This window comes from Ambystoma mexicanum, chromosome 9, assembly GCF_040938575.1.
Source record: "Ambystoma mexicanum isolate Mex_15411 chromosome 9, UKY_AmexF1_1, whole genome shotgun sequence".
In the NCBI taxonomy this organism is placed as follows: domain Eukaryota; kingdom Metazoa; phylum Chordata; class Amphibia; order Caudata; family Ambystomatidae; genus Ambystoma; species Ambystoma mexicanum.
The window spans coordinates 463,092,447-463,118,584 of record NC_090931.1 but is presented as its reverse complement, the minus strand read 5'-3'; the positions used below and the strand labels follow the sequence as shown (position 1 = coordinate 463,118,584).

Sequence of the window (26,138 nt, the reverse complement as noted above, 5' to 3'; positions counted from 1 at the left end):
AGGCATCTTTTGGTCTTCATCCACGGGACTCCAGGACTCCATTGTCTCCCGTGACCTCCGGTATAAATAGTTAATGTTCTAAACCAAAATAGAAAAGAAACAGATTAAGTATATTGCACAATACTAACCACCCTTTTGCCAAAAATAAAACATGCTTGGTAAAAACATTTTGTGTTTTTTTTTTCTTCTGAAATTAAACACAAATTAAAAAGAAAACAAGCATATATAAAACAGCATTCAATATTTAATACATTTTCTCTCTGCACACCAACCATGAGCTTCCATTATATATATTTTTATTTATTTATTTACTTATTTTATATTATATGTATTTACATATATTACAGGGTTTATGTGCCATTATAACAATCAACTTTTCAACTTCTCTGTCACTGCCTCCTGATTGTACCCATTTATTTTCTCTTTTTGTGTTCAAGGGACTTTATCTGTTTCTACATGCTCAAGCTGCCTGATCTCATGTCTGGGATGGCATTGTTTGATTTGATTTACATGGACGAACTGCTATATTGCCGTTTGACCTTCATTTTTCAAAATTTTATAAACTACAGGAGAGACCTTATCTATGATTCGAAATGGCCCCTGCCATGCTGCTAGAAATTTAGAATGTGTCTGTTTACTTTTTCCAAAATGAAATTTATACACCTGATCCCCTACACTGTATTCCTTTACTGATGTCTTTTTATCATAGTAAGACTCTGCACTGTCAGCAGCTCTTTCCAGATTTCTCTGCACAAAAGCAAATGATGTTGCAAATGCCTCCTCAGTTCATCAATATATTCATGAACTGTGGATGCACTCACAAGTGTTTGCTCATGTGTTCTGTATAGCAGGTGTTGTGGTAACACAAATTTTCTACCTGTCAAGACCTCATGGGGGCTAACACCTGTTGCTTTGGCAGGAGTTGATCTGATTGCCATTAAAACCAAAGGTAATCGTAAATCCCAGCTGGAACCTGCTTCTGCCACAAATTTCTTTAAAATGTCCACAACAGACCTATGCACCGTTCAACTCCACCTGAAGAAGCCGCCCGATATGCAATATGTAGTTTTCTTTTCACACCCAGTATTTGCCATACCTTACTCATTAGAGTACTTGTGAAATGACTTCCTCTGTCTGACTCAATTCTTTGTGGCAACCCAAACCTTGAGAACACATGGTTCACCAGCAATGTGGCTGCTGTTTGCGCACTACAATCTGGTGCAGGAATGCATTCAATCCACTTTGACATCAAACATACCACACTTAAAATATAACGGTTTCCTCTGCTCGACCTTTTTAAAGGCCCTACATAGTCTATTTGCAAATCTGGCCATGGAGGAGTTAGGCCTCTTTTCATTAATGGGGCTCTATGCATTGGTGAAGCAGGTTTAAATTGGGCGCATACTAGACATCCTCTAGTATATAATTCCACATCTTGGGACATATGTGGCCAGTAAGCATAATATTTTAGTATTTCCAATGTTTTTTGTGAACCTCTATGGCCTGCAGTTATGGCATCATATGCATGGTGTAGCATTAGCCCTCTGAATGAAAGGGGTACCACCCACTGTATTTGTCCTGTTATGGACTCTCTAATCATGAGTACATCCTGTAATCTAATTCGTGTTTTGTTCCTTAATAGCACCCTCAACTCTTCTTTTCCCAAACAATCATTTTCTGTTAAAGGATTTTGTTCAGGATCTATCAAATGATTATAATAGATTCCCAAAATTTGATCATTCTTTTGTGCCTCAATCAAATCTTGGTCTGGCGTGTCATGACTCCACTGTACCACTGGTTGATCTACCTCCTTTGGTGCTTTAGAATGTGTTACTGCATCAATTTGTATTTCACCCATTAAATAATCCATAGGTAGCAATTCTCCCATCACAGCCCCAATCTTAGCCAGGTGGTCTGCCTTATCATTTCCCTCCTTATCCTCTCCTGGTGTTTTTAAATGCCCACAAATCTTTCTCCAGTATATTGTTAAATTATTCTCTGACACCAATTTGTCTATGGCTTGTATCATTTTTCCATGTTTAAGTGGCTTTTTGTTGTATGTAACCATGCCTCTTGCTTTCCAACCAGGCAAATACTCCACAAAGCTATTCCGTGCATAGTCAGAATCAGTCACCAGGACAATTTCACTGAACCTTTTATCAACTGCAGTAGCAATTGCTTTATAAATGGCTGCCAATTCCGCCACCTGACTGCTCCTAGCTCCAATCCTCATCCCTATACTGGGGACGCCTTCACATTTCAACCAGACATTTCCTATTCCTGCCACTAATTGTTTATTACTGTCATTTTCAATGTGAAAAGCACAACCATCCACATATACAGTTGGCAAATCCTTGGATGTTTTTTCATGAAAAGCTTTGTGTGGTGATTGTTCAAATTCCTGCAAACTAGTTTCCACTTCTATTTCATTTGGTATTTGTTCAGCTGCGCAGTCATGTAAGTCGGCTAACCCTTGAGCAATTGGGTTCTTTTTATTTTGTCCATATCTCACTTCTGCAGGAAAACCTTGTAATGCCAGCGTCCATGAAGTGATTCTGGACTGCGCTAGATTACCTGATCTAATTCTTTTACTCTCTAAAAATTGAAAAGGTTGATGATTTGTTTCAATAATCACCTTTTCTCCATGAACAATGGGGCGGAAATGTTGTAGCGCCCACACAATGGTTAATAGGGCCTTTTCACATTCATTAAATTTCATTTCAACTTGGGAAAATGCCTTACTTGCATAGGCAATGGTTTTGTGATTCAAATCGTGTTTTTGTGATAACAGTGCTGACATACAATGTTTAGAAAAACCTATTTCTATAAAGAAATCCCTGTCCTTTATGGGATATGCTAAACATGGTGCCTTTACAAGACATTCCTTTAATTTAGCCACTGCATCAGACTGCTCTTTTTCCCATTTCCAGGAGTATTCAGTTTAAGCAGTTTAGTCAATGGTTGAGTGATTGCTGCATAATTTTCAATGAACTTTCTGTTATAGCCTGTCATCCCTAATAAACTTTTTACTCCTTTCACATTTTTAGGATCTTTTAATCTTTGCATGGCCTCTATTTTCTTCTTTTGTGGATTTAGCCCATGTTCAGTCACTTCATGCCCTAGAAAGTTCACTTTTTTCTTGCACCATTGTGCTTTTTGTAAAGACACTTTGGCGCCTGCTTTCAGCAAATGGCCTAGCACATGTCTTATTTCATCAAAATGGCTTTTCAGGCCCTCGCTTTTTATCAGGACATCGTCCACGTAAACTATTGTTCCTCTTTCCGCTGCATCCGGCATGGCCTTTCTCAAAAATATGCCAAATTCACTCCCACTATTGATGTACCCGAACGGAGCTCTAAGCCAGGCATATTGAGTCCTGTCAAATGTAAAGGAAAATAAATTCTGGATCTCCTCTGCCAATGGCACGCACCAATATCAAGAGGTGAGATGTAATGTGGTAAATACTTTTGAACCATGTACCTGAGCTAGGCCCTGATCAATGAATGGCAGTGGCCATCTAGATACTGGTACTCTTTTATTTAACTCTCTCAAGTCTGCACATAGCCGCCATTGACCATTTGGTTTTAACACACCTAAAATAGGTGTATTGGATGTGCTATGAATGGGCCTGATGATTCCCCGCGATTCCAAATTTTTAATAATCTCTGCCAATGATTCTAAACATGCCAGCGGTAGTCTATACTGGCGTACAAACACTGGACTTCTGCTACACCCTTCTGGTAGTGTGGCCACATGTAAATCAGTTAAACCACAATCATAAGCATCTTTTGCAAATACATCCTTAAACTCCATAAATATCTCCCTCAGATTGTTCCTATCCTCATTGCTGTCACACGCATCCGCTAAGAAGATCTGCTCTTCTACCATTTTGGAAAATTCTGGAAAATCTTCTGGTAAGGGAATCTCGGCGCTTTCCTCTAACTGTGTCGCTGTGTCTTTTTGTAAAGCTGCCACTTTTAAATATTTTGGCATATCAGCTTCCACTTCAATGGGCTGATTTTCTGTTTCATTTTCATTTAAATTAAATATTATGCAATCCTCTTGATGGCAGCACACTGTCTCATTTGAATCATAAGGATACACAGAATGAAATTTAAATATTCCTTTGGGCTGAGAGTCCAGGTGTTCTGGCAACTCACCCTTGGCATCTACATACTTTTCAGGGATATTTCCTATCACCATGTTATTTAAATCTGCCGTATAATGTGATTTTTGTATGGCCATTCCTAATGGGGAGTTTTCCTCTAAATGAATATCCTGACAACCTTTATTATTTACCATAATTTTTACAGATCCTTCACCAATATCTACCAGTGGAATGTATTCATAATACATGCCTGGCTGTTTTATGGATTCATTCAGGCATACAAATGCATCGGAGTCTTTCATCTGCTGTCCATTTTTGCATTTCAGTGTTATTGCAAACTGTTTTGTAAATGCAGGAATAATAGTATCTTTCCACATTTGTAATTCGATTGCATAAGGAACCAGTTGTGCACAATGATAAGCCCTTATTTTGTCTTCAAATTCAGGTGCCGGACCACCTAGGCGTGACCATATTTTTGATTAAGGAAATCTAACACCATACACATTCTGTGCATGATGTCATTGCCCATGTAAAATTCATTTTCTGCTCCACTCACTATCCATACATTATGGTAAATTGTTTTCTGCCCAATGCTAATTTTAAGCATGCATCTGCCTGCAATTCGGTTTTCAAAGTCTGGACTGTCCAACCCAGAAACATATTGGTTTTTAATCCTAAATTTCGGGATTTCTTCCCTCTTCCTTATTTTTTGCAACAATTTCTGATTAATGAAACTCCTTTCATGTCCAAGCGCTAAAGTGGCTTTTATTGTTTTAAAATAGTAATTTATACCAACATGAACCCATGGTTGCTCATCTTCAATGTGTATTTCTGCCAGAGTGGTAATGTGTTTTTCTGAATCTGTTTTAGGAGCAATATTCTGTTTGCATGTTTTCTCTTTTAAATAAAAACGAAATGTGTGCTCATCTATGGCAGTCTGCCAATTTTTCCTTGGGTCCAAGTATATTTGTACAGGTAGTTTTTCATTGTCGCTCTGCATTTTGTCTTGACACATTAATATAACAGTGACACTAGGTATGCAACTATTCTGGAGATATACCTCCACAGCATCATTTGTTTTGGCAACGGTGTGTCATTCATTTATGTTGCTATTTTGTGATTTTAGTTTCTTAGGCCTCAATGGTTTTTTGGTTAAGGACCACAGCACTCCATTCACCCCATCTATGAGAGGAGACAATCTTTTCAGGCAATCTGTCCCCATCAGAAATGGAATTTCACAAATAGATGTGATCAATACCTCTTGTTTCATTCTGTGCTTTCCTATTTTTATGTCAACCTCAGTTACACCTATGATGGGCACCTCCTCCCCATTAAAGTTATGCACTGGACCTTGATTTTCCTTCACTGTGATCTGACTCTGTGGGGGTCTCCCTTCATTGATACTCTTTACCAGCTCCTTGGACATAATTGTGGCCTGTGCGCCAGTGTCAATCATAGCAAAGGTGTGGCATTTTTCTTCTACAGTGATGGGTGCATAATATCTGTCCTCAACTTCCTCTAATACACATAAGAAGTGTGAATTCTTACTGATTTCAGGGCTCACCTTTCTCAGGCCTTTTTCACTTTGGGCTAAGCACATTGGTAAATGGAAAGACATTTTTCCCTCCTTTTTACCCATTTCTGCGCGAGAGACTTTATTCATTTCTCCATGATCAGAGGCTTTTTGGAGTGTGGCCACTGTTCGCCCATCCATCTGGGTAACATCAGAGACCACATTACAACCTTCCAACTGAACATGTGTAACAACATCACTCAGCAATTTGTCATTTTTTAATGTTGTGCATCTGTGATCATTTAGTTTGATACCAGCCCTTTCAGCCTCTTCAAAAATATGTGGCTCAAAGAATTATTCAGGTGATTGACTTGTACCCTCCTTTTGAGTATTTCCTTTTTCTGCCTGTGTTTGGTCTTTGTTTTGCTTGCCCAGGGAAGGAGCTATAGCATCCCCACTTACTCCCTGTTCACTGGTATTCCCCATGCATGAGTCATTTTTCTTAAATTTGTCCCTTTGTTCTTTTGGAATTCCTAATGTTTCTTTTTCATTTGTGCAAATCTTTACTGTTTTATTTAGCTCTAGGTTAAACCGTACCTCTTTTTTAGAAGTATTTGCACTTTCTGTCACATGTTCATTTACTGGCACTTTCATTTTTAATTCATTAGGCATCTCAGAGTCGTTATGCAAAATTATATCAGAGCAATCTGTCACTTTGGCACTGCAGTTATCATGAGTACTTAGTCACTTTTCGGAAGCCCCCCGGTCATTGCTATGGCCATCAGCCCCCTCTTTGGAAGGTTGTTTTTGCGCTGTATAGAACTTTCCTATTTGCTCAGCTAACATTTTCACTTGGGCCTCAAGGCACTGGAACCTTTCCATCTCTCTAGAATCCTCTTTCTGTGGCCTAGGTCGATATTGGTTGTTTTCCCCCTGATTGGATCTATTCTGATACCTCTCAGGTGATTGATGTCGGTTGGGATGTTTTCTGAACTCTTGATTCATTTGTGGAGGGGAGCGGGGTGCACTCATCCTTTGATTATAGTCCCCTGGTGGGGAATCATTGTACTGACCTGGATTGTAGTTCATGTTTTGCATCATGTCCTGTCTCTCAGATTGTGGGTACTGGCCCCTATGTTGATTTCCATTATCAGTAAATCGATCCACATATCGGGGTCTATCCTGATTACCATATATCATGGTGTTGGGATCAAATCTGCTCTGTGTCCCCAATGACTGGTAGGGACCATCATTTCTTTGATCTTGATTTTGTCTCTGGTTATTGTTCATACCTGCCATATCAGGCCGATATCCTACCCGGGGTCTGTCCCCTAAATACCTAGGCTGATGTAGCTCTCCCTATTACTAGGATCATGTGATTGGAACATTGGTACAGGAAATGGCGATCTTTGTTGATTACCCCTTTGTTCAGGTGTCACATTCTATTTACCTTGGCTTTGAGCAGACTCATGGGACATTTTGGCTGACCTGATTTCCATTACTGTGGCTGAGGGTTCTTTAGATTTAGGTCTAGTATCTTTCATTTTATCACTTTCTCTACCCTGACAATAGAGTACCTCATATAGTTTTGTGCTTTGATGTACAATCCATTCAAGGGACTTGTCACGGTCAAATTCACGGACCAATTGGGATATGATGTCTTTCTGTAGCCCATAGAAGTATGCCGTTTTAAACTCACTGGAATTTGGGTCAAAAGATACATCAAAGCGAGAAAATGCTCTTTTTAAGTCTTGTAAAAATTGGCGAGGGGATGTATTAGGTCCAGCAGTGATTGTGTAAGCGACTTTCTTTGCCTCCTGCAATGACTGAAAAGGAGAAAAATTGACGCCTAATTTCGTTTTCAAACTCCACCCAGGTCATATTCTGCTGTTCATTTAATACCCTTATGATGCTGGCCGTCGAGGCATCTAAAGTTAAATAAAAATATTGTCTGTACTGTTCCTTAGGTATCTGGAGTGCTTTAAAAATGTCATGCACCACTTCTAAGTGATCCTCTATGCAGCATTCACCTCCCTTTTTAAATGGTTTTATCAGGGCTTTAATGGATTTCATTATTTTTATGGGGCTACTTGTTGCAATGCATGGAATTGCACTATTTTGTGATTCAATCCTTTTTTCAGGTGTATGAGATTGGTGGCTGCCCCCAATGGGAGTATCAAATCCCCCAAGGGCGCTGCAACCAAGTTCAGTCACCGGCCCAGTCACTGGAGCACTAGCTCTTTGGGCAGAACTAGAATTCACCTCCACTCCATTGAATGTGGTACCCTGCCGCCTCTCCTGGGACCTGGGAATGCACATTTGCTGTTCTAAGTCCTTACACTTTTTCAGGAGTCTGTTTGCTTCATTTTGCAAATAGTTGTTTTCATCACTCATCTTATTAATCACCTCCTGCATGTCACACATTTGCATTTGGCATTCATTGAACTCTTTATTTCTCTTGTCTCTTTCTTGAGTCATTTTAATCATTTCTTGTTCTGCACTCTGGAGATCACATTCTTTTTCACAATGTTCTTTTTGTAAAATCTGCATTTCTAAAACAACCTCATCTTTATCCTGTCTAATGTGGTCCACTAAGGCTTTTAAGTGTACCAATTCTTGCTCACTATCCTCAAATTGTTTCTTGCTTTTGGATAGCTGAGAATCAAAGTCTCTGCATTTTAATTGCATGTCTTTTTGGCATACATCAAATTCTGCTCTTAACATTTCCTGATTTTTACTTGCCCCATCTAATTCAGTCTTTAACCTGTTAATTAGCTGGGTATCATTTTCCTGCATTCGCAGGGACTTATTCAAAATAAACCATATTTTGCCACATAGCCGTGTTAAACAGTCTTTCTCTGCACTTTTATCGGCTGCATTCAATAATCTTGTAAGGCAGACCTGAATTATGCTGCCTTCTGCAAAAATATTGTCTAGTTTTTCTTTCTGCACCTCACCCTGAATGCGGTCACGCCATTCTAAGGTGCTGTTCGACGACCATGTCCCATGTGCAAACAACTTTGCCTCTAAATATTGCACTAGGTCTGAAAATGTGGTTTCCCTTTGTGACATTCTGAAATTCGTTTTTAGTGGCACACTGCTATTATAAAATGGGTTCCCTTTAATGTGCAAATGGCAGTGTGAGACACGCTTGCCACGCCCAGTAGGTATTCTATGATCACTTTCCCGGCCTGCAACGCACCATAAATATGTTGGGTATTTTGTCGATATTTGGGGCTTTGCGGTATTTTCTTACCGCCAAAATACCTTTAGCAATAATCACTCTCTGTATTCATATTGGGTCACACATGACAATAATACATTGCATTATTTCAGAATTCAGACCTATTTAGATGATATGCGCGGTAGTTTACATGGTTGGTTGGTATAGTGGTTGGTTTATTTGTGGCCCCAATATCCAACATCCCTTGTTTTTTATCTAGATTGTTCTTGATCACTAGAGAGACCTCAGGCCTACATTTTAGGGATACCACATTTTCAGTGTTAGTGTTGTGTGCCACCATGGGCTATTGTGGTATTTTTGTGGTAATTTCCACTACCTTATATACGGTAGGGAACTATGTCCAGAGAGTCTCTCTTCCCGTTGACTCATGTACCTCCAACAGGCTGTGCTACAAACAGTCACTCACAACTGTCTATACTGAATAGAATCATGCACACATCTGTTTTAAAATGACAATTGCACTGTTTAAAAATCTACCCACGTTTAAACCTTTCCCCATGCAAAATGAAAGAGACAAAAAATGCACACTAGCTATCTGTTTTCAAATATTTTTTTTTTAACTTTGTTTAACACAGTTTAACTTTTTTTACAGAAATAAATAAAATGGTACAACATTATTTGTGATAAAATGAACAGAGAGCTGCGAGAATATATCCAATTGGTAACATTAAATATGCTGATAAGAGATTGAGACTTCCTCTAATACACTGACTGAACAGCTTCGCGCACTTTCGCACAGCTCCCACTCGCTTCTGTAATTACCTTATCTGTTCAGAATGAGTTTTCTCCGGCTATTCTCTCTCTGAATTTGGCTCCCTTGAAGATCAAGCCCAGTGAGAACAAGTGTTTGCCGTTCTCAAACCGGGGTTATTGCCTGGCGCTCTCAGCTTTTGCAGCAGGAATGCCCCAGCCAGGAAATAGAGCCTTCTCCCAGCTCTGCAAGATGTCCACTCTCCTCCCCCTCCTCTCAAGCTTCTCCAGCAAAGTTCTAATCACAGCCTCTAGCATGATACTTGCTATGACGCTGCTCCAATCAGAATCAATCATGTCATCTCCTCCCTCACTACACAATGGCTCACTTCTACAGTGGCAATTGTAACAAACTGATTTCCTGCTCCTTCGAGCTCTTTGCTTCCTGTAGTTATGTGGACAGAGCAACAGAGAAAAAAAATGAATGTGCGTTTAAAAGTTCACTTTCAGAGTAGGCCTAATTCTGCAGTGGAGACACATTTTTATTAGTGGGTTATGTTAAATGAAGTTTTATTAGTCAGGTTAGTTGTTAATAAGGTTAGTTATTAATTTTCAAATGTGTCTCTTGCAACATAGGCATTTCAGGTGAAAAATAGTGTGCATTTTGAATGTGCAGATGTGTGCTTTTAACTGTAAAAATGGATTTGCATCTTATATGTAAAAATCGTTTTAGACTGAATAGCCTGTCTTTACTTATTTGTCCATGTTACTCTGGCAACACATATAGCAATGCACCACACCCATGTAGTGGTGCTGCATAAAAATGCTACCTGTGCAGTACTGCTGTACTCTGTGCTGTAACACGCCAAATATCCTTACAGCTCTAAGACTGTTTCTCTTCCCCCATAGCAAAACCCCATCCAAGGATCTTTCTCAATTTCTATGGCACAACAAATCTAGTGCCATTAATGATAGAGCTCTATATGGCAAATCCTGATTAAATAAAGGCATCAGGTTTATTCATCAGATTGTTAATGGTCCCACCATACTTTCTTTCCAACAGCTTAGAGATGTATTTTCCATCCCTATTTCGGATTTCAACTTTTATAATAATCTTGTCAATGCGAGCTTAGATGCACTCCTGTGTTCTGCTAACATTCATCCTCACGCCATATGCCTCCAGACTTCTGCTTTTGACCATGGTTTCTGATATTAATGCTTCCAAATTTTACAATGTACTGACAAATCTCGGTCTCCGCAGGATAGCTCAGCGGCAACGTGCTAGCCTTGGAAGCAAGACGACACAGAGCAACACAGGTTCGATCCCTGGTCCCCACTTAGAAACCTCTGGCTATTAACTGCATTATAAATAACCTATCATATCATATCAAATGTGGACTCTATTTGGCTCATACACTCAAAATGGGAACTGGAACTTGGGTGTGCCCTAAGTGACCAACCTGGTCTCTTCATTACACTAGAATCAGGGGCATCTATGCTTCTGCCAACATTACACAACATCTATACTTCTTCATTCTTACAGCCTTCATTACTCCTTTGAAATGATCCAAATATAAAGATGGTGCAGACAGTAAGTGTTGGTCATGTGGTGGTGCCCCTGCTTCCTACAAATATTTGTTTTTTGACTGTCCCTTTGTATTTAATTTTTGGCAAGCGGTATGGAGATTTCTTAAGCCAATCTTTATTGTTAATGACCCACTAACATTTAGGAATATTTTCCTTGGTAGTCTGGCTGTCCATGATATCAATGTATGTGCTTCTGCCAAACTACATGATTTGTTCATTGCTCTTGTCTTAAACTCATCACTATCAGTTGGAAATACTCGCAAAATATATCCCTTAGATGTTGGTGGAACAACATCTGCCATGTGCAAAGATTCGAACAATGTATGGCTACATACCTTGATGCTATACCCAAGTATAATGCCAAATGGGCTAATTTAATTAATTATCTAGAATACTTTAATATGTCATCTCATGGTTTCTGAACTGTTTGTTTTATCTGCTGCAGTGCTTGGTGCTTTTACTGTTCCTTTATACTGGATTATCAAATTTCGCCAATGTCATGAATTCATGATTCCAAGTTAAATTTGTTATATGTCACTTCCCCTAACTCCTTCCCACTGTTCTCTTGTTCGTCCCCCTGTCTGTTCCCCCTGTAAGACTTTTACTCATGAACTCGTTTTTGACTTGCAGATTTTGGTATATATGAATTTCCTCACTAATTAGTTCCATGACTTCACTCATTTTGCTATTAAGGCATTGTCTGTTTCACCTAGTTGCCTTAATTCATGTTTTGCTCACTACTACTGTTAATTACTGCCTGAGTTGTTTATACTATTCATTGAAGCCCGCGGGGACAAGGGCGCGGGTGTTGGCGTCCCGCGGAGGAGCAGTTTTGGCCCAGGAGGGCTCCCATACTTGCGTGCTAGCCACGCCCCCTCCACTACTTCCCCCAGGACTCTCGGCCCGCCAGGGTGAAGCCCGCGGGGACAAGGGCGCGGGTGTTGGCGTCCCGCGGAGGAGCAGTTTTGGCCCAGGAGGGCTCCCATACTTGCGTGCTAGCCCCACCCCCTCCACTACTTCCCCCAGGACTCTCGGCCCGCCAGGGTGAAGCCCGCGGGGACAAGGGCGCGGGTGTTGGCGTCCCGCGGAGGAGCAGTTTTGGCCCAGGAGGGCTCCCATACTTGCGTGCTAGCCACGCCCCCTCCACTACTTCCCCCAGGACTCTCGGCCCGCCAGGGTGAAGCCCGCGGGGACAAGGGCGCGGGTGTTGGCGTCCCGCGGAGGAGCAGTTTTGGCCCAGGAGGGCTCCCATACTTGCGTGCTAGCCACGCCCCCTCCACTACTTCCCCCAGGACTCTCGGCCCGCCAGGGTGAAGCCCGCGGGGACAAGGGCGCGGGTGTTGGTGTCCCGCGGAGGAGCAGTTTTGGCCCAGGAGGGCTCCCATACTTGCGTGCTAGCCACACCCCCTCCACTACTTCCCCCAGGACTCTCGGCCCGCCAGGGTGAAGCCCGCGGGGACAAGGGCGCGGGTGTTGGCGTCCCGCGGAGGAGCAGTTTTGGCCCAGGAGGGCTCCCATACTTGCATGCTAGCCACGCCCCCTCCACTACTTCCCCCAGGACTCTCGGCCCGCCAGGGTGAAGCCCGCGGGGACAAGGGCGCGGGTGTTGGCGTCCCGCGGAGGGTGTTTGCGGACCTGTGGAGGTGCATCTTCTGGACTTTGTCCCTTTGACCCTGAGGCGGTACACGGACACAGTGTTTTGGCGGTGAAGAGGGAGGCTCGGCCTGGATACACCTGGGAGAAGAGGGTGAAGTAAGTGCAGGCGAGGGACTGTACGAGGAGCTGTTTGCCTGTGTGTCTTGGACAAGAGGGTAGAAACACTGGGGTGGACCTACTAAACTCGCAATGTCACTCCTCAAGTCCCTAAGAACTCTGAAAGCCCCGGGACCACCAAGGAAACCCCTCCCTCCATTACCAGCTCTCTCACCCTTCCCCCTCCCCTCATTTTGTTCAGAGGTTCTTCTCACCCGCCAAACGAGTGGTCCCAAACCCAAGCGAAAGGTCCTGGCTGTGAAGAGGTTTTGCTCCCAGGGTCAAAAGGGAGCGCCAGCCAAAGCTCCAATCCCGGATGTGCAAAACTCTGTCCTAATTCATGGGGGTGAGCCCCTCCCATGTTCCCCCGAACCCCCACTAGTGATGAAAGATGGGGGCTGTCGGCTGCCACAGGGGGACAGTATAGCCGCCGGACAAGGGACCAGGGAAGGTCCAATACCTACTAACCATGGCAGTATGTCTGATCCTTGCGTAGGAGGGGACTGTACCTCTAAGTCTCAGGAGGACCAGGCTATCATAGGCCCCAACGGAGGAAGACATCCAGGCCCGATGTCCCGTCCATCTACTGCAGATGTGCTCTCTCCCCTTGTCCCCACCTTGAGCCTCTGTCCCCCCAAGGTGTTATCCGTCTCCGGTAATCCTGGCCCCGGATCAGAGATGCCTGAGTCCAATGAGGGAGACACTGCAGGAATCAGAGTACTAGCCAGCAGCTATCCCTCAGTAAGCTCCACTCCTGCTTGCAACATCGTGGCTTCCACCCCGTCACCATGTTCTATCATTCGTGCCAGCCCGGGAAAGTCACTTTCTAGCTCCGCTCTGGCTAGCCCAATTGCGGGGGGCAGTACATTTATTGATGACGACCCTGTGTGCAATCTCTCCCTGGACAACAGAAGTTTCGGGAGTGTACCTATGCCCACAGTGTGCCCGTTGGCCAGCCCCTCTCTCTACCTATCTCCACTTAGGGTGTCCATGCAACCAAAATGTGAAACCTCCCCGGCTGTAGGGCCGGTTATTAACCCCCCAACCGAGGTGGTTCTGTCACTCGGGGGGTGTAAGTGCAACCAAGTTTTGGCTGAGTTGGCTGACATTAGAAATTTGCTCACAACTCTAATAGCCATCAAGGGGAGGGAGCAAAGGGAGGGGGAGCCCTTTCCCATTCCGATTGTCTGTAAGGGTCTCTCTGACTTCCCTCTGGTACACCCCAAGGACCAAACCCCCCTGTGTCCCGAGACTATAGCTCCAACATCTTTTTGCCCCAGCCTGTTGTCTGAGTTTGCACATTCAGACATTGGAAAAGATCCCAGGGCAGGCGGCACCAAGCACAGTGAGCTTGGTGGGGTGGTGGAATTTGCCCCAAGTCTAGTAGTCCTAAAAGCCCTAATCATGAGGGTAAGATTGTCCTTGGTCCACGGCACAGATTCGGCCCATCTCAGCTTCCTGTTCATGACCAGAATGGTCGAGCTACAGTGTATCTTCACAGTGTACCAAAAATGGAAAAGAACATGTTGGAGTCCAGGGAATCTCTTGTAAACAAAAGTGTACACTGGTTACGCTCCGTGAGGGGATGTCCCTTTGTGTCCAGGGAATCCTTGGTAGGCTGTCGGAGATTGGCCAGTGTGGGCAAGAGCCCGAAGGAAATAGTGGAATTGGCCTTTTGGGACTGGAGACTGGCGAGCAGGGTCCTGGGTCAATGGGGGGGAACGGGAGGGACACCAGGGAGCGGAATTCTAATCAGCCCACACTCTTATTTAGGCTCTATATCACCCATGAGGCCAGTCAGGAGGTCCTACCCCCTGTCTGGGGCAAACCTCACTCCCCTGGGCCGTGACCGGACAGGTTTTTTGGGGATCAAGCCCAGGCAGGGGGAGTTATCCAGAGGGTGATGGGGGGCCTTTGTTTCACCCTTTCCTTTCCCTAAGAGACTCTTTGCTGTACTATTCGAGTATATGGTCTATTGATTGTAAATGCTTTTTGTGTGATGTTTTGCTTTGTGTTTGATGGATTTTTTTCAATCCGAATAAACTTGTTGACTGACTGACTATTCATTGCCCTTGACCTCTTATAATCTCAAGAAAGATTATTAAACTGAAAGAAAAAAAAATCCCTTTGTCGGGGCCACAGTGGGCTTTCTGAGCTTTTCTCCATGCCCAGCCTATTCTTCTCAGTTCCCCTACTGCTGCAAGATCTTCAATCAGGAGCTACAACCCATCCCAGAAATCTGCAATGTGGTCCGTGGGGATCAGTATTCTGATCCCCGCTAAATAGCCAGATTCCTGCTGCCTTTGCTTACCTTTGCTTTGCGAGCAAAGGAGGGTGTAGTCCTTTGCAGTCTATGGGGCGGTGACTGCTGGAAATTTGCCTTGGTGGGTTTCATTGCTGGTCTCTGCCTTGAGCATGCGCAGGCGATGGAGGTTACTCCAGATTCATGCATGCACCTGTGAATGGCAGTCAAATCCAGGATCAGCGTGGGCTCCCATTTCTTTTAGCAATGCGTGAAGTGAATCATGTGAATCCGACAAAATGAGCTTGATACCGAGGACGCAGTAGCAGTCTGGCTCACTTGAATTCTCAAGGAGCTTGTAAGTATTTACTATCTGAAGCGGTCTGGCTGGATTTGCTGCTTTTATTGAACAACATATCTTGTTGAATTTGGCATGAAAAGGTCTGCACCGAGCTTGGTTGCGAAGGTCCAGTGCATCTGTGAGACATTGGTATTTCTCTGTGGACGTTTTGTTTTAATCTGCTTGATGGCTCTTACAGTGGTGTAAAGGGAATTTATGTAATGTATAAATGTCATGTATTGTGTGTTTTTATTATTAATTGCTATTTAATTGTATTAATGTACCTTCATCATGTGTTTGTGTGTCAGTTTTATGGCTTACACCGAATTAAACAATTTGATGATGTCGGGGGCCAATGAAGCGATGTGGAAAGTTCTTAACATCTCCTTGTATTTATCAATGTGTTCTCAGTCTGGAACCTTTCTTCCAAATATCTTGAAACCTTCTTCCATCACTTAACTACTATTTAAAATAAAAATGGAACTGTCCACATTCTTCTCACCATGATTAGGTCCCATACAACTACTTAGAGGCTTACATATACTCTCAGGGCGCAAAAGTGTCTAGTTGAGTAATTGAGTTAATAGATGTAAAGATGTGCGTCTCGTCCCAGGAGTTGTCAAAAATGCATTGCGAAATTATAATGTTTGTTGTCCTTATGCTCCTGATAAAATTCACGGCCTTGCAATCTCAATTTTGGAAGATAGCCTGGACACTAATCAAATGCAGGCGTGTTCTGTCATCCAGCACATCCCTGCATGACGTGTTCCATCGATGGAACACGTGCGTAATGTTGTTCCCAGCATGGTACAGCTCATCTCTTTTAATGATAATGTAATTGCTTCACCATTATCTATGTTTCGGATTACTATTGTTTCCTGCCAATGATGAGGGGGAAAAAGCAGGCTGTTGGGGGAAAAAAAAGACTATTATATCGAGTGGCCTGATATAACCCATCTTACTCAATGGATCTTTTTACATATCGAGGCAAGTCATAACATAAAACTCTGCGCAGACATTTTTTATTTCTATAATTCGAACATTCCCTCACCCAAGTCAACTTCTAGGCATCTTGTTTTCAACGACAACTCCACCTCATTTAATGACCTTTAATAAGAACTTGGGTCCATTGACCTCCGGTTGGTCCCCTTGTTTTTTTTTCTTCTATATAGCACATTGAGGCAATCAATATGGTTAAAGTCGTGCAATGCAATACTGTGATTCATTATGTTACATCAAAGCCGAGCTCAAAGGAGCATGAAAGGGCTTTTCCAGAGAACTCTCAACGTAGCAGCCGCGTCACCAGTATGAAAGTAGCAGCCGCGTTACCAGTATGAAATGCTGTACAGAGAACTTTGTCGTGAGTGGGTTCTGATTGAGACTAGATCCATGATGTGCTTGGGAGAGTGTCAGGAACATGTACTTGTGACCATGTTAGATAGCACACTATACAGTTGTTCTTTATCATGCATTACAATGGAACACTCAAGAAGATAACGTGATCTGCCTAGAATCACATGGTTTTTGGAGACAAGTGCTGAAGCCGAGGTTAGAACTCAGGTCCAGATTTAGCAGCGTAGCCACTAGACCTGATACACTTCAATCTCAATGGGCATTATATTGATCTCCATTCTGTCTTACTGATATGTACCATATGGGCAGTCACCTGGACATCACAATGAACTCCAATGTTTCCTGAATACACATGGTTGCTACTAAGAATCTAGTAAGTGGGCCATCACAGAGTTCAGGGAGTTCACTTTATGGACATCAATGCATAACACTACCAGCAAGACGCAAAATCACAAATAGTTTTGGCATGAAAATCTTGCCTAAGGATTTACAGCAATACTCATTCAGCACCTGAATGCGATTTTTGTATGATAAGGTTGTGATCTTGTGTTCTCCAGATCCTGCTGCTAGAGGCCACTGGAAAGGTCCCGCCTTCAGAAAATGACCTGCCCATCACCAGACGAGCAAAGACGTGGATCGATGATTTTCTGCCTGATGCCATCCCTCTCCGCAACCCTGGGACTATTATAAGGAAGCCACTCAGACCCTCGGGTAAGTGTGCCTACTTGTTTTCATCAGGGCTGTGTACACCCAGAGGTGCAATGAGAAGGTGTTTGTGTTACTTTTAATTTAGACCTTTTAAGAAAGCAATACAAACAGTATGTTTAGCCTGATACAGAATGAGGTGTGGAATGGTTGATCAGGTGATAAACCTACGTCAGAGGTCTGCAACTTGTGGATCCCCAGAAGTTTTGGACTATGATGACAATGACCCCTCATCATGGACTATGACGTTGAGGCATGATGGGAGTGTAGTTCAAAACATCTGCAGAGAGAAACATTGCAAGCCTTGACCTAGAGCATCCTCAACAGCAAGTCTCATCTACAAATCTGCACCATATGGATTGTTCATAGCGTCCAGGAAGTGGCAAAAGGAATAGACAAGGGGAAGGAAATGGCGAGCGAGAGGATGAGCTGCACAGCCAGACAAATGGAGCATGCACACAAAGAGAGGAGGGAAATGTAATATTCCCACCGCTCAACATCACGAAAACACCCAAGGGATTGATGAATCAATCGCAATCATTAAAGTCTAAAACATTTTCACGTCCTGTTAAAGATATATCTTAAGGTAAAACAGAGTTACATTGGAAATCCCAAAAATGTATTGCTAATAACTTTTGACTCGTGCAAAAGATTTGGCTGAAACATTGCAAACAAAAAGTATGTTACACCACATGCCCCTCCTCCACCCCCCTCACCCTACCCCCTCTCACTCCCAGACTGCAAAGGTTCAGAAAGATTCTTTGAAAAATAAAAAGCTATTAAGACCCAGTTTTGAACTAACCCCATTTATTTTCCCATAGATAAAAAAGGTCAATAATTTGTGCCGCACAGCCGTAACCACTGGACAGATTTGGACCAGGTTTGAAACAACTTGGGCATGAAGCATTGACTCGCAATCCTTTTGTGGTATGGGGTTATTCTGTCCAGTACTTCTTAAAATATTTGATGGAGAAGGGGGGGCACTCTTCTCCAAAATAGATAGCTATATCTCAGGTAAATTGCCAAGGAACCTGTTTGGAATGGAAGAGGGTGGGGGAGGTGAGGTGGCCATCAGGGGAGTGGGGGAAGCTGGCACAGATGTGGGGGGCACTTTGTGAGGGTATGGGAAGCAGGGAAGCATATGTGATGCTGTTTTTCCCAATAACCATGGGTATAAGGATTACAGAATAATAACCAATGGTATATATGAAGGTATTTGTAGTTCATAGCCGCGATTATAGAAAAAAGTGAGAAGAAAATATATATATATATAATTATTTTTTTTTACAGCTACAGTGACTGGCCATTGCCAGTGACACGGTAGGCATACGGGACTCTCATACTCTCATCCTTGAAATCCATGCAATAACCGGCACTGACCCTGCAAGCTTTGAAGCAAGGAAGGGGACAGCCACCTCAGGCCATGTTGCCTAGTAAATTAGCACAAATTGCAAGAACACTTAGAGCAACATGGCCCGAGGGGGCTGGCCCTGAAGCTAAGCAGGGTCGGTCTCAAATGCTGTGTGCTTTCCTAGTTTTAAATATCTCATAACACACAGAATTCACATTTTCATTTTGAACTGTACTACTGTCAGTCCTTGCAAGTATTGCACGCAGAAACAATGTTTTGCCTTTTGCTGAATTGCATTCTGGTATTTGTAGTCTCCTAGTCAAAATGGGGGAAATAATGCCACAATTGTACACTTTTTGCCTAACATAGTTCTATAAGGATTTATATATTTGACTGACACAATGGTATGTGTACTTTTCAAGTTCTCTTTATAAAGCAGAGCATTGTTGAAAGCCAGTCATAGGGGTGAGGAGGGGAACTGATGAGAGGGAAAGTAAGATATGAGTATTTGCCCAGGATATGGCAAGAGAGGTTGCAATCCTGGACACTGGAACAGTTATTTTCCCCTGAATGTGGCAGCTTTCCAGGGCATTGGTAAAGGCCACATGTGGGTGGAGAGCGTTACTTTTTTCAGAGGGTGGACACAACCCCATGGTTTTTTTGAGGTTGGCAAGCTTGATCAAGTATCATGTTCCCTGCATAAGCTTACTCACAAGACCCCAAGCACTTGTCTTGTGCTGGGATTTTGTTTACCAGGGAATATTTCACTTCAGATTGCTGGGTTTAAAAGGGGACCACCTTTTATACTTTGCCAGCATATTCATTGGAACATTTCGTCTCTCAAGCTATTTTTCTGGTGTTCATAACTTTTTTTTTTTAAGTCCAATGCTATTCTCTCTTGTGCACTTTCTTCTAAGGGGAAGGTCAATCGAACTATATTTGGATATTTCACTTTAAGGTATATGTTCATTTACTGTGCGTATATTCATGGCTGAAAAGCTTTTGAGTACCACTATGGGGCAAAAGTACCTGGGCATATGTTTTTCTTACGGCCGGTCATTTTGTTTCCTTTTTTGTGCTGCTTAAATGCAGTTTGTTGGGGTTGTGCGATGTATCACAACAGTCACCAAAAAAACAGCCATAAAACAAGGGGCTTGGAGCATGCCGCTTAACCAAGCTGTGTGATCCTTGGCAAATAATCTTATTTCACTGTGCATTGCCTAAATAAATGGTGATTTCGTAAAGTCTGCTATCATTTATACATAACAATACCACTATCAAAACAGGTAAAAATCAGTCTGTGATTGATGAACATCTTTGAGCAATGGGTTTCAAGTGTTGTAAAATATTGGGTAGGCACAGATGAAATCCATGCCCAGTGGCCATGGCTGAAGGCCAATGGCTTGTCATCTGGTAGTGTTCTAAAATGGACAGTGAGCCCAGCCAAAGGCCATTGCTAGTGGTCTGGTAGTGATGTAAAAAATACAGTGGGCACATGACCATTACCGAAGGCCATGGCTAGTGGTCTGGGAGTGATGTAGAAAACACAATGGCCGAAGGCCAGGGCTAGTGGGCTAAAATATACAAATATACACTGGTCATTATTCCCATTGGTGCGGAAAAAATCTACGTAATTACATACCCCTTGAAATTCAATGAAAACAACTTTTGTTAATGATCAGTTAAGGTAAAAAACTTTTTGCAACAAAACCCTGGAAATTCAGCTAAAGCCTCCTTAACTTCACGCCCCCTGTTTCCCAGCCCATGACCACACCGATGACAGCACAGAAGACTGCAGTGATTGCACATTGATTACATCACTGGTGACATCAGCTCTCCACTCACCAGTGACCAGAGTAGAACCCATGCAGGCAGACAAAGTTTTCTTCCGGTTCATGGATGGCCCTTCAATCACAGACCCTGTCCTTGGACAGCTGGTGCTGTGTCTATGCTGGACTCTATGCTTCTCGCCATATCGCCACTGCGCCCTGCTTCTGACCCTGCTGTGGGACTCACTTTGTCCTCTATTGCCTTTTAACTCTCCTACTCCCCTTAATCTCACCGTGGGTGGTGGGATACGACTCCTGGGGGCAGTGGGTCTCCTCTATCTCTCATTCATTTACCAAACTACTACAAATGAAAGCTTCGCAAGTAGTGCTATGATGTATGTATAGCAAATCACATATGTAGAATGGGTGGTCTAAATATGTGCAGAGTGATCCTATTTCTGATGCCATCAGTTATATAATATTGCTATCATATATGAGGTTATTAGTGAAGGCACCAGATATGTTATCAGTAATGCCAGTAATGTCATCAGTGAAGTCATACATGATAGTATTAGTGATGCAACCATTATAGTTACTACACTATTGCAGTACCAGAGGAAACCCCAAAAATGAATTGCTAATCATTTTTGACTTGTACAACCGATATGGCTGACATTTTCAAACAAAATTGTATTTACGCTCCCACCCTCCCCCTGCCCCTCCAGACTGCAATTCTGAGAAAATGCAGTTCTTTCCTGCAGAAGAAAAAGCCAAACGTTTGCCTGAGCTCACAGCCAAAACCGCTGGATGGAATTGGACCAGGTGTGAAAAACCTGGGCACGAAGCATTGACTCAATTTCTAGGAAGGGTCTGGGGTTATTGCATCCAGTAGTTTTATTAATATTTGATGTTAATGGCAGTGCCCCCTTCTACCAAAATTATAGTGATATCTCATATGATGCATTTCAGCAGAGAGGCTGGCAGGATTTTCAGAAAGGAAAATCAGAAATCTTTCCCCAAAATTCTATGGCCTCCCCAAACAGCACATTTTGGGAATAATAGATTCTAAAATGAAAAATGTATTAAGAAAATAAAGGACAGCTTCAGTTTTCAGCCCATTCATTTTCCCATAGAGAAAAAGGACAGTTTTGGGCAAATTCGGACCAAATAAGAAACAAATTGGGAACAAAGCATTGACTTAAATTTCCTGACTGTTTTGGGATAAATCCACCGAGTAGTTTTTAAAATATATGACAGAGAAGGGACTGCCTCCTGCTCCTTAAAACCTGTATATCAGCCTTGGTGCTTTTTACAGCAGAGTGTACAAGATTTTGTTTTATTGGGGTAAATTCAGGTATTGGTGGTATTTTCTTACCGTTAAATATTGGCAGTAATTTAGTGGTAAACTATCCTTACATTTGGAGTGAGTTTGGTATCACTCTATTTTAGTGACCATATCTTGTTAGCTTGTATTGGCAGTCATTTTAGTGGTATCTTACTTTGCAGTATTTTCATAATTATCTTATTCCTGTGGTATAGTGGTGAGCATGTTTTTTATTATATTATAATCCCATCATAAAAGAAACCTTTCCTTTCTATTAGAATGCCTTCTAGTCGCATGTAGAGAACCCCAGACTTAGAACACTTCAGAGAACCCAATGAGTTTATTCAAGGCGCCACCTCTAGTTTGTGGCTGATATTACTGGTTTATGTACATCCAGTACTCTATGTGCTGGATTAGGCACCCCTTCCCATCAGCATGCACGGAAGGATTCACTCATTAAATTGCACACAAGTTTCTACTTTGTAGATGTCTATTACTGACTTTCTCTTGTTTGCTATTTTAGCTACAATGATAAATTGGTAAATACACTACTGCACTGGTATAAACATCACTTTTGCGCCTCATATACAAATGATTCACAGATGCATAAATGACACCAAAATCTCATTTTTTTAAATCTGCACTTTGTGTTACAAAACAGTTACAAAACACATAATAATAATAATAATAATAATAATAATAATAATAATAATAATAATCTTACCATATGATATTTACAGCATCACCTGCAAGATATGAGAGAACAAAACAGAAACAGGCAGGTATTTTGAAAACATGAATTTATATTATAACACTTTGAATATAGAAAGAGAAAAATAAATATACAATTATTTCTAACCTCTATGCACTGCCGATGGATTCTAGCCACACACGCGCACCATATTTTTTTTTCTTCACTCACTTGGCACAAATCTTACCAAGGCCAGTGATCTGAGATCCCTGCACGACCTCACTGTCTTTCTGCAGTCCCAGTCTCCGCACAAAACTCCTCCGTATATGTGTGGGGAGCTGCCAGCTGAAATGCCCATAGCTGGCACTCAACCCACTTGATGTTCCATAGGTATGGCACCGTTTGTCTCCTGAACCCAGCGCAAACTGCCAACTCCCACTTTTTCATTCATTAGCAAAACTCACATTCAGCCCCCTATTGACGTGGCTTGTCTGCCTACAATCCCTAACAATCAGAGTAAAAGAATGTGCCCTGTGCCAGCCTTCATTTTCAATACAGAGTAACTGTTTCCTTTTGCTTCCTGCACCTTACATACTTCTGTCCTCCACAAGCTGAAGAAAACGCTAGTGTGCATTTCCTCATGGAAAAAAATAATTTTGAACAGTGCACCCAAAACATGGACTGTACCTCAATGTGCATAAAGTCTGCATGATCATGTTAGAGAAGTTGAAATTAGTACTTTAGTAATGTTAGTAATGTTAGTCAGTTATGTATTCTAATGTAGTCTTCACACATAAAGCATCCAATATAAATTGTGCACCTCATTATTTTAACCTGGCAGCACACTAAGTATTGTGTTTATGTGTGCTTTCTCTACTGTATATTGTATGCTGGCAAGAATGCTGTATTTTGTATGCTAGCAATAAAATCCCATACATGTTCTTACAGGAGAGGCTGAGCGGGGCTAATAACTTTTGACTTGCTAGATGGATTTCGATGATATTTTCCAAACTAACAGTTCATCAAGAGTCCTACTAAACTGGACATTCTGGGAATATTTCATTGGAAAATTAAAAGATTCTTAAGAAAACATAAAAATGCTGTTTTCCACCTGCTCTCATTCATTTTCCTAAAGAGAAAAGGTGCAGTTTTTTAACAGCCGTAGCGTGAAGAAAATTTGGCCGAATTGGACCAAATATGAAACAATTTAGGCACAAAGCATTGACTTAATTTCCTTGCCTGGTTTAGGGTAAATTGATCCAGTAGGTTTTTAAAATATTCATCAGAGAATGAGGTTTCCCCTGCACGTTAAAACATTTATATCAGTATTGGGGCTTTGCAGCAGAGAGGCGGAGAGAGGCTAATAACTTTTGACTTGCTGGATGGATTTGGATGACATTTTCTAAACCAAGGGATTGGCCAAGCCCCCCCCCAAACTAAAATGAACAAGTTATGAAGAATGGTGTGAATAGTGTATAGTGGGCATGGCATTTATAGTGGTCACGGCCAATGGCTGTGGCCCCCTAGTGGGTTCAAAAGAAACATATTGAGGGAACATTTACAGTGGACAAGGCCATGGCTAGTAGCCCGGTTGTGTTTTAAAATATACAGTGGCCACGGCAGATTACACAGAGGATGTGGGAAGTTAGGACAAGCTTAACTTAGCACATTCCCTTTGCAAAGCCCATGTGCACATACATATTATAAGAGAAAGGATTCACAATGACATAGAAAATGGAATTATGGGGGACATGGCATTATGGGGGACATAAATGAGATGCCGACCAGTTAAGCGGGTCATGACTCCCCACATCCGCTGAATTTCTTCTAAATTTGATTGAACTAATGTCTTTGCCTCTTTCCTCTACACATGCCTGACGTAAAGGAGAGCAAGGTGGGTTATTCCATAACTATGGTTATACACACACCAAAATATTCTCTCATCAGCATCTGCTCTTTTGTGATCCCTGTAGTTTACACTTAAACCCAATGTATTCATACTAAGCATTTGCCATCTACACACCATTGGTCCACAGAAAGTATGTCTCTTTTTAGTTAGTTGAGGTTAGCAGGTGGAGCATCACTTATAAGCCAATGCTATTGCACTAGTGTTCATATGTGAGGATGGACAACGCTTGTGGCTGTGGCTTGGCATTTTACCCACCCATTGGTCACCCAATGACATGCTAATCCCTATGGCCATTCCCACCCATTAACTGCTACTCTCGGCTCATACCACCTCCTGGGATCGTTTTAAGGTATTTCAATCACACAATAGCATCTAGCGTTGAGTTGTATGGGGCCAGACAGTTGTTAATTATTAGCAGTCTTCTGAGGGTTGATGAATTATTTGCAGTTGTACATGTGCTACTGGGGTAGTAAAATGTATTAACCCATTGTGCCTTCAGCTACTAGATTTATGAGCAGTATGTGTGTCTTTGCATCTTTTACTTGCACTGAAGTTCTGTTAAAACTAGTATTGGCAAAGCGAAAGGTTTCAACTTGTGTTTAGGTATTAGAAAAGCCTGCCATTTTATGGGCAGGTAGTACCAATATGGCAGTGCCTAGCGAATGCCTATTCCATGCCTTCACAAAAGCCAAAACTGTTGACTTTGCCAATGCTTGTTATCCATATTATCCACCTAACTTTCATTCCATTCACTTTAAATGAAGAGTTGTGTGAAATTTGTGTGTGGTAATGTAGGAAAGGTTATGTGCTAAATAATGTGTGCAGCATATTGTAATCTATGTGTAGTGCAGTACATGGGTTACTCACATTTAGTGTTGGGGCAACAAGGGGGGTGACATTGGTTACTAATATTTAGTATAGGAGTGATTTGAGTGGGCTAGATTTGTTAGACCACAGGCTCCAAATGTACACAAACACTACTGAATAATCATTGCCAATTTCAGAAATAATGCAAAATTGAAAGCTGGACAGCAGTGTTTCACAGGGCAGAGCATGCAGTGTAACAGCACGATGGGCCTTTAGAATAAATGTTCATTGTACCAGGGAGGAAGAGAGGATGGAGATGCAAAATTATTGGGAGGCTGTGGTATGCAGAATACTGTGCAAAGATCATTTAACCCAGGGGCAGGATAAGTGTTGGAAAGTTCTAGTATGTGGTGTGACAGATGACGGAAGATAACACGAAAGAGGCTGGAAAATGGTAAAGGAAATATACAGTGACATTGCAAAAGAGGCAGTCCTCACCAATGAAAGGTTTAAAATAGGTAGAAAGGAGGAAGGAGAGGTTCTTCCTGGTCTGCTGGGCTGGTGACCGGTATAGCTGCAGGGAGTTCTTGATGGCCGCAGTTTGAATCAGGGGCAGTGTCCTGGCAAAGATGGGCAAATTGTACTTGGCAGCAAAAAGGGCCTGGCTAGCTGAAAGGGGGATGTCTTGAAAAGCAGGCTCTGAGGCTTTATCAACCTGTGTAGCTGCAGGGAGTTCTTGAAGGCTGTAGTTTG

The 26,138-nt window shown here is 42.3% G+C and overlaps 1 protein-coding gene across 4 annotated transcripts in view; it reads left to right on the top strand.

The window, feature by feature from the left end:
• Window positions 1-26,138, top strand: part of COL26A1 (collagen type XXVI alpha 1 chain) — a 1,569,010-nt gene that overhangs the window by 1,157,159 nt on the left and 385,713 nt on the right. For all 4 annotated transcript variants that reach the window (XM_069614996.1, XM_069614997.1, XM_069614995.1 and 1 more), the window contains exon 5: window positions 17,387-17,540. In XM_069614996.1, the coding sequence (XP_069471097.1) occupies window positions 17,387-17,540 (154 nt within the window). The remainder of the gene's footprint in view (window positions 1-17,386; window positions 17,541-26,138) is intronic.